This window comes from Diabrotica undecimpunctata, chromosome 1 (assembly GCF_040954645.1).
Source record: "Diabrotica undecimpunctata isolate CICGRU chromosome 1, icDiaUnde3, whole genome shotgun sequence".
Taxonomy (NCBI): domain Eukaryota; kingdom Metazoa; phylum Arthropoda; class Insecta; order Coleoptera; family Chrysomelidae; genus Diabrotica; species Diabrotica undecimpunctata.
In genome coordinates this window covers 122,364,298-122,379,657 of record NC_092803.1, presented here as the reverse complement: position 1 = coordinate 122,379,657, position 15,360 = coordinate 122,364,298, and the positions used below count along the sequence as shown (strand labels likewise).

Below are 15,360 nucleotides of genomic sequence, written 5' to 3'. Positions count from 1 at the left end.
AACTTCACAGACAATCAAAAAAGTTTCATCAATCAACGATTTACTCTGGCTAAGTACTGGGAAGGAAGCTAATTAGTTAGACCCAAACCCACATGACTTGTAAAGACTCGGAGTAAGTAGCTAGTACATATGTAAGAACTTTTATAGTTTGAATGTCAATCTAAATCGACAACAAATTATTATTTTACTATGTTCACATAACTTGTACGTCTTCTCAGATTGGCTTCAATATTTCATAGATTTACTCGTATATTGAATCTTAAACTTACCAATATAGGTTTATTCACTGAATTTGAAAATTTACTGAGTGGGAGAATAAAAAAAATATTTATTGTTAAAACAATAAAACTGTATATCTATCCATATTTTTATTAGGATACTTTACAAAAAAATAAATAGGCTATACTACAACCATTGGTACTAAAACTTTATCAGTAATACCACAAGCATTTTGATTTCTAATTAATCTAAAAAATCCGCCCTCTCCCCATGAACTGTCAACCCAGTTTTTAAGAATCCAATAGTCGGTATCATTTTCTCTGCCATATCCTATTAAGTTTACGGTCCAAGGGTCGGGATTACTTTTATTACAATCGTCAGACAACCATATTCCTCCTGTGTAACTACGAAGATTTGCACCGTTTATCATTACATTGAGAATACCTCTTGTGACTAAAATATACAGAAGCATAATAAACAATATAAAAAAAGTAAAATATGGTGTAAAGTAATAGAAAAAGTAACAATGATAGAGGTAAGTAGATTACACAGTTTCATAAGGGACATAGTTACATGTTAAATATTATGTTTATATGAGATTAAACTACAATTTGTTTCAATGAAAATTACAGTTATAACTATTTGACGATTCGCTTTAGCTTTACACTCCGAGAATCGCTTAAAAAAATTATTTTAAATTAGGGACTTATTGTTATAACCTATAGTGGTTTTGGCGATTTTGTTTACCAAATTTGACAGGTGATTTACTTGGTCCCTATCTTGTAAGCTTGTATGCAAATAGACATGCTTTTAGTTAAAAATTCTGAGGGTGGTGTTTGTACCCTCGGGATGATATTAAATTCTAATTATTTTGTGTGTTTGTGTATTATATGTTTATGTATTATATGCCTATGTATTGTATGTTGTATGTATGTAAATTCTGAATAATTGTAAATGATATGTCTCTGATTTTGTTTTAATTCATTAATGTTGGAATATTCTTGTTAGTGACGTCTTTTTTTAGTATTGGCAACCAGAGCCTGCAAGATTCTGCTGATGCATGGGTTTGCTAGACATTTTTCTTCATTAAGTAAGATGAGAGCTTTTTTTTATTTTTCTTCTGTGCTCATTGTCTCAGACATGTTTGCATATATGTAATTTGTCGGTCTCTCTTTTTGGTGTATGTTGCATGATCGTTTATCCTGACACGTGATATTGCGGTTTTCTCCACGTAAAAATGCTTGCATTCACAGGGTATTTTATAGATACAGTTCTTTGATCTCGCTTGTGTGTTGTTATTTTTGGTTTTGGATAGAATAAATCTCAGTGTATTGGTTGCTTTAAATGTGCTTGTGATGTAATACTTATTTCCTATTTTTTTATATATTTTTTTGGATCATTTGGAACTTCTCAGTGCTCATGTTAAGCCCTACATTTGAAGTTAATTTTGTAAATATAGTCAGATCGTTATCTCTGACTGTGCCATTCAATTTGCCGTAGACCAGGCTTTGTGTGTCCTCCCCGATCTTCCGATTTTTCAACAACCAGTCTTCCGTCTTGATTTTGTTTCCTTAGAAATTGATAATTTATTCATCATTAATCGATTGCATTTAAGTTTACCCCTTTCCACAGACTCTACATAGTCCTCACCACATCAGTAGTCAATTTTTTTGCATAATCGTTAGCATAGTTTACGCACAATGTCCTTGCGCTAAAGGTTGTTTTACGGAACTGCAGAAGTTGATTTTGATTTCCGATAGGAGCCTCTCCACTGCTCGTTGCAGTTTGTTGATGATAAGATCTGTTTGAGCCTGATCTAGTTGAATATCAGGATGGTGTAGTTATGCCACCGCCATCCTGAATACTTTTGTGGCATTGTTATATGACCTAGTCTGTCGGTTAGAGTTCCTTAGTTTTTTAGCGACTCTTTTTCACGGGGGCAAATAAGGGTATTCTCTCGAGGTTTTGCTGGTACCTCGACCTTGGTTTTATATGGATTTGCTGTGCTACATATTCCAACAATCATTTTTACTCTTTCTTCATACTCTTAGATAGGTGTTTTTTTTTAACTGTCTCATGTTCTGTTTTTTTTTACACTTTTACCCTGCACCATGCAACTCCTAAGTACGATTGTGTTACATCTCGGGATAAGGAAGTGCAATAGTTGCAGAACAAATCTGACCGTAAGATTAGCTTGTTGTGGTGCAACTGTCTGTGATGTACCACTGACCATGGTGTAGAAAAAAAAGTGTGTGTGGGTGTGTGTTCTATGTATTTGTTTTTCTGAGTGTGTGTATGGGTTATGTATTATCAATAGTAATGACATGGCTGCAGCTGTGCTATATTCTCAGTTGATCGACGGATGTTTAAGTTATATATTATTCACACCTATCCTATATGTCTATAGGACGTCCCTTATCAGACCCTTTAACAGTATTATCAGTTTTAAAACAGCATACTCAAGAAAGTGTAAGCCAAAAGATTTATGAATCATACATATGAAAACACTTATGAGCAGGAACTCATTAAATTACAATTTACACAAACAATTACCTAAAAGCCTTTTAAGTTCTTCTTCGCTAATTTTATTCCATATTTCGAACTGTATTGGTAAATTCGCCCCTCCGAAACAAGGTCTTTGCATTCCATCGAAATATGAGTATTGCGAATTAACCCCTCCATTTCGTTCCAAACATGCGTATGCTGTTTCTATAGATGGACCGTTGTTGCAACCATCAGAGAATGAACAGCAATCTAATATATATTGAGGACTGAAAGATTCTAAAGTTCCATTTGCTAAAAAAAGTTGAGTTTCTACTGCGTTTGCCTGAAAAAAGAAATCAGTTATGGGTACGATAGGGAGTTGATTAAACGGACTATGATAATTGTAAAAGATTAAATGAAATAATGATTAAATTTAATACCAATTATGAGGTAGTGATATGCTACCACAAAAACAAAATAGTCGAAGATAAACAGTTGTGAGGTAAGAGAATGTTTATTAGCCCATTCATCATCATCATCGGCTCTACAGCCCAGATTCGGCCTTGGCCTGTTTAATTAATCCTCTCGATTCATTCCTATTTCTGGCTTTCATTCTTCAGTTTGTAGTTTCAAGTTCTCTGAAATTCTTCTGTACTTGGTCCATATATCGCTTTTTTGGCCGCCCCTTGGGTCGCTTTCCCAACATTTATTGTGAGTTATTATTCTTGTTGGTTCAAAATGTTTCATGCACTACAAATGAGCTATCCATCTCAGTCTACTAATTTTATTAGATTTACCATACTAGGGTCTTCGTAGGCTTATTTTGCCATAACAATTATAAAGGTATTCCATGTAATTTTAGAAATATTTGTTTAATACCTGATTTGTCTAAATTTACATTTTTGTTTTTTGTTATTTGCCTTGTTTGATTTATGTCTACTTTGCTAATGTGTTGACATTTTGTAACACTTTTACCTGGCTGAACTTTTAAGAAATAAAAACTGTTAATTAGTAGCAATTATTTGTTTAATACTCTCATAATCTTCCTTTCTTCTGGTAACTGATAAGAAGCTAAATCTGACAGGAATGTAGAGCGACAATATAAGATAAGTATATTTGCTTTTCTTTCTTTTTGACTATTTATGCATTTTGGTTTTTTTTAGAGAGGTTTAGCCTATCTGCCATTTTTTTGGAATCTTTCTTAGATCAATCTTCTCATAGGTCAAGTGTCGACTTTTCCTGGTCCCTCGACAAAGGAATAGGTGCCGCCCTTTATTTTTCCCATTTTTTTTTAGTACCAAATTCTGTCATTTTCATTGGTACGTTTCAATTCCCAATTGTTTTTCTAAATATATCTCCATCCCAGATCTATAGACCCATGTCCCAAAACTCACCGTTGGGTCCTTCAAAACACCCGAGCACCGGTTTGCAAGGTGAACATACTTAAACCTTTCCTTTTTCTCTTTCTATTCCCCACTTCCCATCCAGGCAAGTATCGTTACAATCTTATGACCTGTTTAAAGAAGATGGTAGGCGAGAGTAGAAATTGAATAGTAATTGTGGACTATTAAGGGCAGTGTGCACATGAAATTTTATAAAGTCTATGATATTCAAGGAAAGACAGTTAATATTTGATTTCACGTATAGTGCGTCTGTATATCCGCTTATACGAATTTCATCCTAACAGGAATCTTCGGAGCGGCTATTCACAAACGCCATGCACGTGAAAACAATCTTTCCTGTCGTAGTAGAAGCAACACTAAAATGGCTTCTAAGAATTGCAAGGCAAAACAGACGTTGATAAAGATGTAATTAGTTGGTTTGGACAATTAGGTTCCGGTTCTATGATATTCGTTTGGAATATTGTTTTTATGATTGTGTTTAGTCCTTTTGATTTACGAAGTTTTATCTTTTTTTGCCAGTGGCACTCTTGATAGATGGAAGAAAAACTTTGGTATGGTCTGTGTCTGATTCGTGAATTGGAGATAGATATTTGTGAATGCTCTTGTTGATATTATTTTTATGGTGATCGTTTAAACCAGGGCTTCTTTTAAAGAAACAAGTTCTGAGGATATACTTGCATTGTCGCAAAGACATACTGATCTGGAAAAAGGTTATTAATTACTGAATTAATTTGGGAAGCGGATGATGAGATTTAACATGCGAATAGGAATTGATATAGGCCGCCTCTAGATAAAGGGTGATTGATTAGTGTGGTAAAGCTCAGTAGATCCGATATGATAATAGATAGCAATAAAAGTTAATAACAAAAATGATAGGCAACTTTGAGGCTGATATTACAAAATTACAGGGTGTTCAATAATATAGTGTTGGCAGACCTAACTTTTGTTTTTTTTTTTAATGGAAGACACTATATTTTATTTTATATTCGAAATCTTCACTTTCCTATCACAACAGTATAAAGTTTTATTATGTTAACAAGTCTTAAAATCTTAACAAGTGCAACTTCCTGTATAATTAAAAAGAAGTACAATAAGAATGATCTGTTGCTGCCACATTTTTTTATTATCAAAAGTTTCAAAAATGATTGATATTGCTAATTTTCTTTATATCGAATACAGGCGGAGTCCAAACGCAAGTACATTATTTTCTCAGTAATTTTAAGTAGAACACCCAGTAGGTATTTTATGTCATCATTTAAAAGTAAAATTACCATACTTCAATTTTTATTTAATATTTCGTATGTCTAAATGTATTAATTTTTGAGATATTTTCATTTTTCAAAGCAAATTATTATTAAAGTGTCTAAATTTTTATAAGTTTTAGGTAAGCCATGACTAAATTTTCTAAAACTGACAGTTCACCATAACTGATTATTAATCCGGTAATCAATGTACCTAACAATGTAACCAATAAAGAAAAAAAAAAAGAATTTTTTATTAAGATATTTTACAAAAAGAAACACAAATATTTAATTACATAAGATGTTCAAAATGACCTAAAACATTAATGCATGCCTAAAAACAGCCATTGAATGAGCCACTTACATTACGAAGCATTTGTACACTCACACATCGAAATACATTTCATATTCTATCTTTTATTGCATCCCTTGTTGTTGGAGGTATTTTATAAACTTCATTCTCAACGTCAGTCACCCCAAAAAAATGAGGTCAATTTTATTAAATCCTGGTGATCTGGGTAGCCACGCTACTAGTTCATTTCTTCCAATCCAACTATCAGGAAAATGATCGTCAAATTCACCTTGAATCAATGCACTATGGTGAACAAGAGCACCGTTATGCAAAAACCACATTTGTTCACGTATATGAAGTGGAACGTCTTCCAATAATATGGGCAATTGATTTACTAAAAAATCTAAATATATATCACTATTTAGATTTTCTTCAAAAAAATGTGGATCCAGGACATGGTCACCAACAGTACCTCCCTACACGTTGAGCGACCATCTAGTTTGACCATGTATAACGATGTGGTATGGACTAGTTGTGGCATAATAGTGAAAGCTGTGCCTATTAACAGAACCATTTTTATGAAACGTAGCTTCATCTCTAAATGGTCATTACAGAAGAAATCTCTCTGTTGATTAATTTTATCTAAGGGCCGTATGATACTATGCATTTTCTTGTATCATTTCTTATGTCGTGTCTAATATAACAAAAAATGGATAGTGTCATACAAGCGAATAGTTCTTATATCAGAAACGATACAAGAATTTGTGTCCGCTGCAGTTTCTTGTACAAGAAATGCGCTAATTTGTGCGCAAAAACGTAAAACTTCTGTCATAATGGCGGCATAACTTTGATATACAATTAGACCAAGCGCAGACATCAGAGAAAAGTGCCCACCAATAATAACCAAGATTAGAACAGCAGTAGCCAAATTTAAAAACAATAAATCACAGGGATTGGATCAAATAGCATCGGAACTACTGAAAGTAGGAGGAGATGTATAACTAAAAACAATACATAACCGCTTTAAAAATTCGTGATGAGTTTAAAGATTATTTTATATCTCCAAATAAGAGCGTAGAATTTCAAGAGCATGCCATTCAAACACATAATTTGTAAAAAAAAAACAAATAAATTATTACAACCAAATTATTTATTATTTCTGTCTTCCATTACAGCCTGTTGAATATCTTCAAAAATTGTGGTTTCCAATTTAGTTTTAATATTGGGACATTTTATTTCTTTCATTTTTGAACCACAGGATTTTAAAAAATAATCAGTAGCATCTGGCTTCTGGTCCTCAGGTACTGCAGTTCTATTTGTATAAGTGTCAAAATTTCGACCAATCATGTGCCGAATCACATACAATTTCCGGTAAAAGAACTTGCATAGTGCCATACAGAGCACAAATGTACGTGCAAGAAATGATACAAGAAAACATAAATAACTTTCTATATCAGAAACGATATAAGAAATGATACAAGAAAATGCATAGTGTCATACGGCCTTAAGGTCCATTCACAAAATACGATTATCTTTTCAAAATCTCCCTGAATTAATTCTTGGTGTAATTGAATACGGTAAGGGTGCATTCTGTTTGTTGCAAGAATTCTTTACACGGAGTAGTAAGTTGGTTATTTTTCTTTGAAAATACTCTGTATATCTACTTGTATTTGGGTTTTCAGTAACTGCCAGCAACACATTTATTTCGTTTTCCTCTCTCGTCAGTACTTTTTGTTCGTTCGTGTTTTTCATATATAACTAAACTAATGTGGTTAAACTGAACTTTCAAAGCTTACTGTTGGAGGTTGTCGCCCCTCAGGGCCTCAGAAAACCGTTCATGATAAATTCTTATTGATTGATAATAATGCATTTTTATTGCATTCCTCAGCAAAACGGCAAAAGTATAGAGAAAGTGCCGGAGAAGTTAGCTACAAATGAGGGAAAGTTTTGTACTTGGCAGTGTTGCCATGTCGTTTTAATAAATCACGAAAAAGCATGCGATATAATATTAATTAATTTTACTAAACATTCTTTTTAAGTTTTTAAAAGAAGTTTAATTAATTTAAATTTAATTTATTATAATTTAAATTAATTTTTTAAGCTTTTAAATTCTTATGTTTTTAAGGTATTCAGGTACCATTTCATCCCAAAATTATAAGAAAATAGTCATAAAATTGAAACCTTCTGAACATCTGTTGCAATCTGGCAACTAGTGTTTTGAAAGTATTGCCAAGTTTATTTGCTAATCTACCAAAGGCCAATTATAACATTTTTTTCTAATAACTAACTGCAGCTAATATCAAAAGAAACAAATATTCATTCGTTCGTGTTTTATATAAATTTAAAAAAATACCCGATTCCATAAAATAATATAATACAAATGAAAAAATGTACTGTTTCAAAGCATATTTGAGGCATAAAACGTATACATAATAAGGACATGGCAATACCGCAACGCAAATTTGACGGTTCATTTGTAGCTAACTTCACCGGCACTTCCTCTATACTTTTGTACATTCCTCTAATATCCAGATCATATTTACCATTTCATCAACACTAAAAATGATCTTAACTATTAGTAAGACAATAGTCTTACTTTCTTTACTAAACCACAGAATAATAAAACAATTGTTATTTATTCTGCAACTAAACTATCAATAAATATACCAACTTACAATTGCATATGCCCAATCAGATTTAGCACAAAATATTCCTGGCACTGTTGGAGTACCTAATACAGCTCCTTCATCTCTCCAATCGAACGATTCAGGCAAATCGTCTAAAAAATTAAATTTGTATATTTATGACTTATAATTAAACTTACAAATTTGTATACTATCCAATAGCAGCTAAGAAATGACTGACATTTTTTTAAGCTCTGCCTAATCAACATCCATACGTCCACCGAGGAAGACAGTGAGATGAAAAACCAATTCTATGATAAAGACCTAGAAAGAGCACAAAATAGCTGCACAAAAATGATTTTAAAATAATTATTGGGGAAATGAACTCACAAATTAGAAAAAAGACATGCAACCAAGATTATGTTGGTAAACCCAACCTTTACTATGTAACTATTGACGATATATTATGATTAATTAGTATGGAAATCGCCAAAAACATGGTAGTGGAAAATCCATGTTTTAATCACAATAATATTCATTATTATAGATAATAATAATGAATATTATTATTATCTATAATAATAATATTCATATTGTGGTTTTGTCTAGCGATGAATCCCCTATCCCAGCTACTGAACTCAACTGACACAGGTTTTAGCATCAAAAATAACACTACTGTTGTGGCAAAGCTTAATCATCTATTGTATATGGATGATTTAAAACTATTGGCTTCTACTTGATGCCACCTGGATCAGGTGCTGAAAACAGTGGAACATTTCTCTAATGACATTAGTATGCACTTCGGTCTTGGCAAGTGCCGTGTCTTAAATATAATCAAAGGAAAGGCTCAGTCCGGTGGATTCGATATGCAAAACGGCCAGAACATCGAGGCCATGGGTGAAAATGATATGTATAAATACCTCGGAATAAAGCAAACGCGGAAGATTGACCATAAGCAAATGAAAACTGAGATAACTAATGAGTTTATACGAAGGGTAAAACAGCTGCTTCGTTCACACCTTAATAGTAAAAATTTGTTTAAGGCACTAAACACCTATGCATGTTCCGCGCTTAGCTACTCATTTGGTATTGTTAAGTGGACAAAAAACGGATACAGAAAATCTTCAGCGAAAAATACGAACACACCTCACAAAGGCACAAAAACACCATCCTCGAAGTGCAGTAGAAAGAACGACATTACCAAGGTATTTAGGAGGACGAGGACTTAAGGATATAAGTGAGCAACTAGAAAAACACATTACTAATTTAAGAACTTATTTTCAGGTGCAGGCTGAGACATCTACTCTACATCGCGCGATTTGTGCAGTAGATGATACAACACCGATAAAACTGAGGGAACCAGAAGTGCGCATAAACCAGCTTACTAAGAACGAAAAAATGCGCAGTCAAGACCACGTCGGCAATAAAGCGTCGAACTATTGGCTGACATCAGGAAAGTTGTTCCCTGAAACAGAGGGTTCATTACTCGCCATTCAGGATCAGGTTATACCAACTAAAAATTACCTGAAATATATCGTCAAAGACCCTCAGGTCCAAAATGACAAATGCCGATATGGGTGTCAAGCTCAATAAACCATCCAACACCTTACCGGGGGCTGCCAGGCATCTGCTGCAACTGAATATAAGGAACGGCACGACTCAGTAGGGAAGATCCTTCACCAAAAGATAGCCATCAAACTGGGACTTCTCCAATCAAACCATCTCCCATATTATCAATACGTTCCTGAAAGTATACTAGATAATGATAACTGCAAGCTATACTGGGACCGCACTGTGCTCACAGACCAAATAGTGGCACATAATAGACCAGATCTCATACTAGTTAATAAAGTAAAGAGACAAACAACACTAATTGATGTGGCGATACCCAACAACAATAATCTTCCTGTTAAACAAAACGAAAAGATCGAAGTACAGGGATCTGGAAATTCAAATACGAAGACAGTGGAGAATGGAAAGTACCCAGACAATACCTATTATTCTCTCTACTACTGGAGTCATTCCGAAGAACCTCCTAGAAAACATAAGAAAGCTAGGTTTGAATTGAACATCTCTACAAGACCATGCAGAAAGCTGTACTTCTCTCAACGTCCAGATGTGTACGAAAATTTTTGGGAGATACTCCAGCATACCAAGTCACCTAGGGCTCGATAACACGGAAAAAGTCCCACCAGAGCTCAATGCTTTTGATACCGTAGGTATCTGGGACGAGTGAATTTTCCCCTTAGAGGGAGTGTGAGCCGTATGGCTAAATCTGGGGATTATAGATAATAATTATATGAATATATTATTATTATCTGAATGGAGGTTTTTCGAGGAGGCCTATGTTCAGCAGTGGACGACTATGGGCTGATGATGATGAATATTTATAAACCATCTGGATATCATTAGATGGAAGGACTAAAAATTATATCAATCAAACACAATACAATTTACATATATTTAAAAACGAGAAGTTACTGAAACTGTCATTCTTATATAAGAAAAACTCCAAACCAAGACAGTCGATCAATAAAGTACAGAAATATGGAATAACCGGAAAGAAGCTCTAAAATTTGCAGCCGAAAACACATTAGGTAGATCCCGAAATTCAGCAAGAAACATGATTTGACGAAGAATTTATGAAAATAATGGAGAAAAAGGAAAAACTCTTGCACAGAAAACATACACAAATATCACAAACTGACGTAAATATCAGCTAAGAAGAAACACGAACTTTCAATGACTAGATAAACATTATAAGACAATGTTTGAATCAATAACTAATTTATGCATCTCTAGGGATGATATATTTATTTCCAGCAGAGAACATTTTCTTATGAGATAAACAGATTACTTCTGAGAATTGCTGTAAGGTGAACCTGCTAACAATATAGAACTAGAGATCCAAACAAGGAATTTATGGAGACCTCCACAGTAGATGAAATAAAAATGGTCATACAAAATCTATAAAACAACAAATCCCAGGCAGTGATGATATCCCAATAGAATTTTTAAAACACGGAGGACAACATTAAACTTCTTTTTCTAGTTTCATGACCGCTATCGATCGTTGGATATCATGCTGGCTACCATAATCGCTATCGTGACTTTATTGACAGCAGCTCTAAATATTGATGTAGTTGATTTTTCCATACCATTGTCTTATATTTTTCAGCCATGATGTTCTTCTTCTACCAGGACCACGTTTACCTTGGATCTTTTCCGGAACAATCAGATGTAAAAGTTCATATTTTTCAGGGTCTTTATTATATTGACCAGTTGTGTTGTTTAGTTCAGGTATCTAAGGACCTTCTCATTTCTAACTCTGTCGACCCAACTTATTCTTAGTAATCATCTGTATACCCATATCTCAAAGGTTCGCAATGTTTATAAACGTCGTCTCACTTAGACTCCACGCTTCTACTCCATACAGTAGCACTGAAGAGATATAGCAATATGTCATTCAAACGTTGTATCATATATTTAGTTTTCTTAATGTTGAGTTTTAATCCATACTGATTACAGGTTTGCTTTGCTTTACTGATTACAGGTTAATTAGATTTTGAAGGTCTTCTTCGCAATTAGCCAGCACTAAGGTATCGTCGGCATATCTAATATTGTTTACGGTTACACCATTCACAATAATACCTTCTGTTGTCTCCATTAGGGCTTAAATGTTTCTTCTGAATGCAAGTTAAAGAGTAAAGGCAATAGTTTACAGTTTTGTCTCACTCCTCTTTTTATATTTATTTCATCTGATAGTTCTTGTTTAACTTTTATTCTTGTCACTTGATGCCAGTATAGATTTGTAATTATTTGTAAATTTTTCTTGTCCAATCCAGCTGTTTTCAATATTTCTAATTTAAAAGAAAGACAGTTAAGATTTAATTTCACGTGTAGTGCCTCTGTATATTCGCTTATACGTATTTTATCCTAACAGGACTCATCAGAGCGACTGTTACAGAAGCTCTGAAAGTGAAAACAAACTTTTCCGTCGAAAAGAAGCAACAATAAAACGACTTCAGTATGGAAGCTATAGCGACATCTGATAATAAATCTCGTAGGTAGAAATCCGAAGATTTCTATTGACGAAACCAAAATTCAGATTTTTGCTTTAATCTGTACCTTCTAAGAATTTCAAGTCAAAACAGACGATGTTAAAAGATGTAAAGAGAGATATGGAGAATCTAAAATTTGCATTCTACAACATATCTCCCCGTTCTAAGCAAAAATCCTTGGCGAATTGGTTTTTATTACTCATAAACAGTAAAGGTTTCGTCAATACAATTCTTCGGATTTCCACTTTCGCGATTTATTTCTAATTTAATTTAATTTTATTGTCAAAAGCTATTTCAAAATCGATTGCACAGATGTATACGTGATGATTATATCTCTGCATATATAGATCAGAACTTGTATACTGAACAAGGTTTCTCTCGTATCCAAACCACTTCTAAATCCGAAATGAGTATTGCTAACTCTCTCCTCTAATATCATGTATATTCTGCCATGTATTACTCGCAGGAAAATTCTCAAAACGTAACTCATCAGAGTTATTGTCCCATAATCACTGCATGTCTTTGCACAATGTTTCTTTAGTACTGTGGCAAACTTTGGGATAGTTGTTTCCGTTTGTTTCTTGTCATAGTGTTTGATTCATTACATTAACTATAAAATTGTGTTTTTACATCTTATTTTTTGCCTGATTATTGCGTGAATCCTCTTGTATTCGCTTTTATCTTTATTTCTGACTTCTCTTGTTTGGTCCATGAGTCTCAGTGTATACCTTCTGTCATCTACCCTTGTTTTTACTGCACTTAATTTTGTTTCTTGAACGGTCTGTAATATATCTTTAATTCTCGTACAGTTTTCCTCAATCTTTCACTTTTTCTTGATTTCAACTTAATTTTTTGTTCTAATACACTGATTATTTCTTGTTTAATGGTATCATTTGACATCTTTTCTCTATCAGTAGTAACTGTTTGCTTATTAATCTTTGTAACTCTTTTCAATCTGTCTTACTTTTCCTACCAAAATATTGTGATCTGTGAACGGATAACTAGAAATAGTTTATAAGATCTGGGCAGATGAAGAATTTTCAGAGAACTGGAGCATAGGAGTAGTATTTGGATAAAGATGGAAACAAACTAGAATTAGATAACTACCGAAGAATAACCCCTCTGAATATTGCCTGATAATACCAACATCTTGTATGAGAGATTGAAGTTATACAAAGAAGTCTATCTATCGGAATATCAGGCTGGTTTCAGGCCAAACATTTGATCATTAACCAAATTTTCATTTTGCGCAGAATTCCTAAAAAATGTCCCAAAGTTCCTAAAGTTATCCGTAGTAAACATTTAGAACGTCTCATCAGCTCCCTTTGAAACAAATAGAGGACTGCGACAAGGCGATGCGCTGGCATGCCAGCTCTTTAACTTGGCCTTAGAAAAGATTATCCGAGACGCTAACTTAGATAACATAGGGCTTATATTAAAAAAAAAAAAAATCAGTTCAAACTTTAGCATTCGCCGAGTATGTCACACCACCGATGATTATAATGATACGATTATATTAAGAAATCAAAAGTTTACTATTTCATCCTATTAAATAAAAACAAGCTAGCTATAATGTACAATAAATGGAAGCAAATTATCTATAACCAAAAACTAAGCTTAGACATCCGAATTAGAGTTATTAAATAATACATTTGGTTAGTCCTTCCGTATGGAATTGAAGACTGGACATTAAAATTAAATACCATGAGACGACTAGAAGCCTTTGAAATGTGGCTTTATCGCAGAATGCTCAGAATATCATGGACACAACACATTACAAATCGAACAGTATTAAACACCATAAATAGAGAGCTAGAACTTATAACAACAAATAAAGAAAAGAAAGACCTCGTACCTAGGCCACATAATGAGAAATGACAAATACAACCTGTTGCGATTAATAATTAACGGGAAGATAGAGGGCCGAAGAGGAGTAGGCAGAAAAGGCATGTCATAGCTTCGCAATATCAGAACTTGGACGGGCATGAATGTTCAACAATTATATATTTATACACAATATTTATTCGACATAAAAAATAAAAATCACTTACCACTATATTTGTTAGCTATACATTTGAGAATGCAGAAACAGAAGACAACAATAAAGAATTTCATTTTAAATTTGATAACATTTATAATAACATGGTATTTATATATAAAATAATCGGATTAAAGCAAATAAATACGGATCTTAAGATTAAGTAGATAACGTTAAAGGTCGTACAATTATTAGATCATTATTTAAAATCCTATAAAAAAATCTATAGGTAAACTTCATATGTTTGTTTTTTTTTTTAAATAATTATTTTATTTCAATTCCTTTAGATCTTATTCATTTATTAACTTTATATTTTATTTTACTATTTTTATTCTAAAAATAGTTGGAGCTTAACTCTTGATTCAACTTTCTATTTACTAAATATTCTGTCGTAATCTAAATTCCGATTTTCATTTTCACTTAATATTCTAATTCCTTTATTCAGACCTCATTATGTCGTAAAACATGAAATTTCTACCACACTTCAGTCGACTTTCTTTCAACCATGCGTTTACAGACTTTCGAGTCAATAGCCAAGTGTTATATCAATAGCATTGCTCACTATTGTATTATTACTATTGTCTTGTAGATTCCTATCCTAGTCATTTTTTATGTACGTCTCGTGATTTACACATCTGGTTCATAGCAGAGTACATATGCCGCATTAGCTAGGATGATTATTTTGTTATCGTATATGTTATTCTTTGTGATGTTGACTCCGAAATAGATAAAGCTATCAGCTTTTTCTAAGTTGTCAACTGTCAAGTGGGTCATGTTGCTCTCTTCGATTGGCTTTGTACTAGGATTTTAGTCTATTTTGTGTTTATATTGACAGACCTATTTGTTGATATAAGTTCTGTATACGTATTCTTGCTTGTTGCTTTGGTTCTGTTTATATTTATGTCATATACTGTTTTTTCTTTGTAAGAAGTGGTTTACCTTTGCTTAAAGTGAGATAAGTTTGAATATTTAAGATGGGATCAAGTGTTGCTTGTAAA

The 15,360-nt window shown here is 33.2% G+C and overlaps 1 protein-coding gene across 1 annotated transcript; it reads right to left on the bottom strand.

The window, feature by feature from the left end:
* Positions 1-353: 353 nt before the first annotated feature.
* On the bottom strand, positions 354-14,452 carry LOC140431352 (uncharacterized). The gene is made up of 4 exons (XM_072519291.1): positions 14,376-14,452; positions 8,315-8,418; positions 2,773-3,046; positions 354-672 (listed from the first exon to the last, which is right to left on the bottom strand). The coding sequence occupies exons 1-4, from the start codon at positions 14,437-14,439 to the stop codon at positions 401-403; spliced, it is 714 nt and encodes a 237-aa protein (XP_072375392.1). The 5' UTR covers positions 14,440-14,452; the 3' UTR covers positions 354-400.
* Positions 14,453-15,360: the final 908 nt, after the last annotated feature.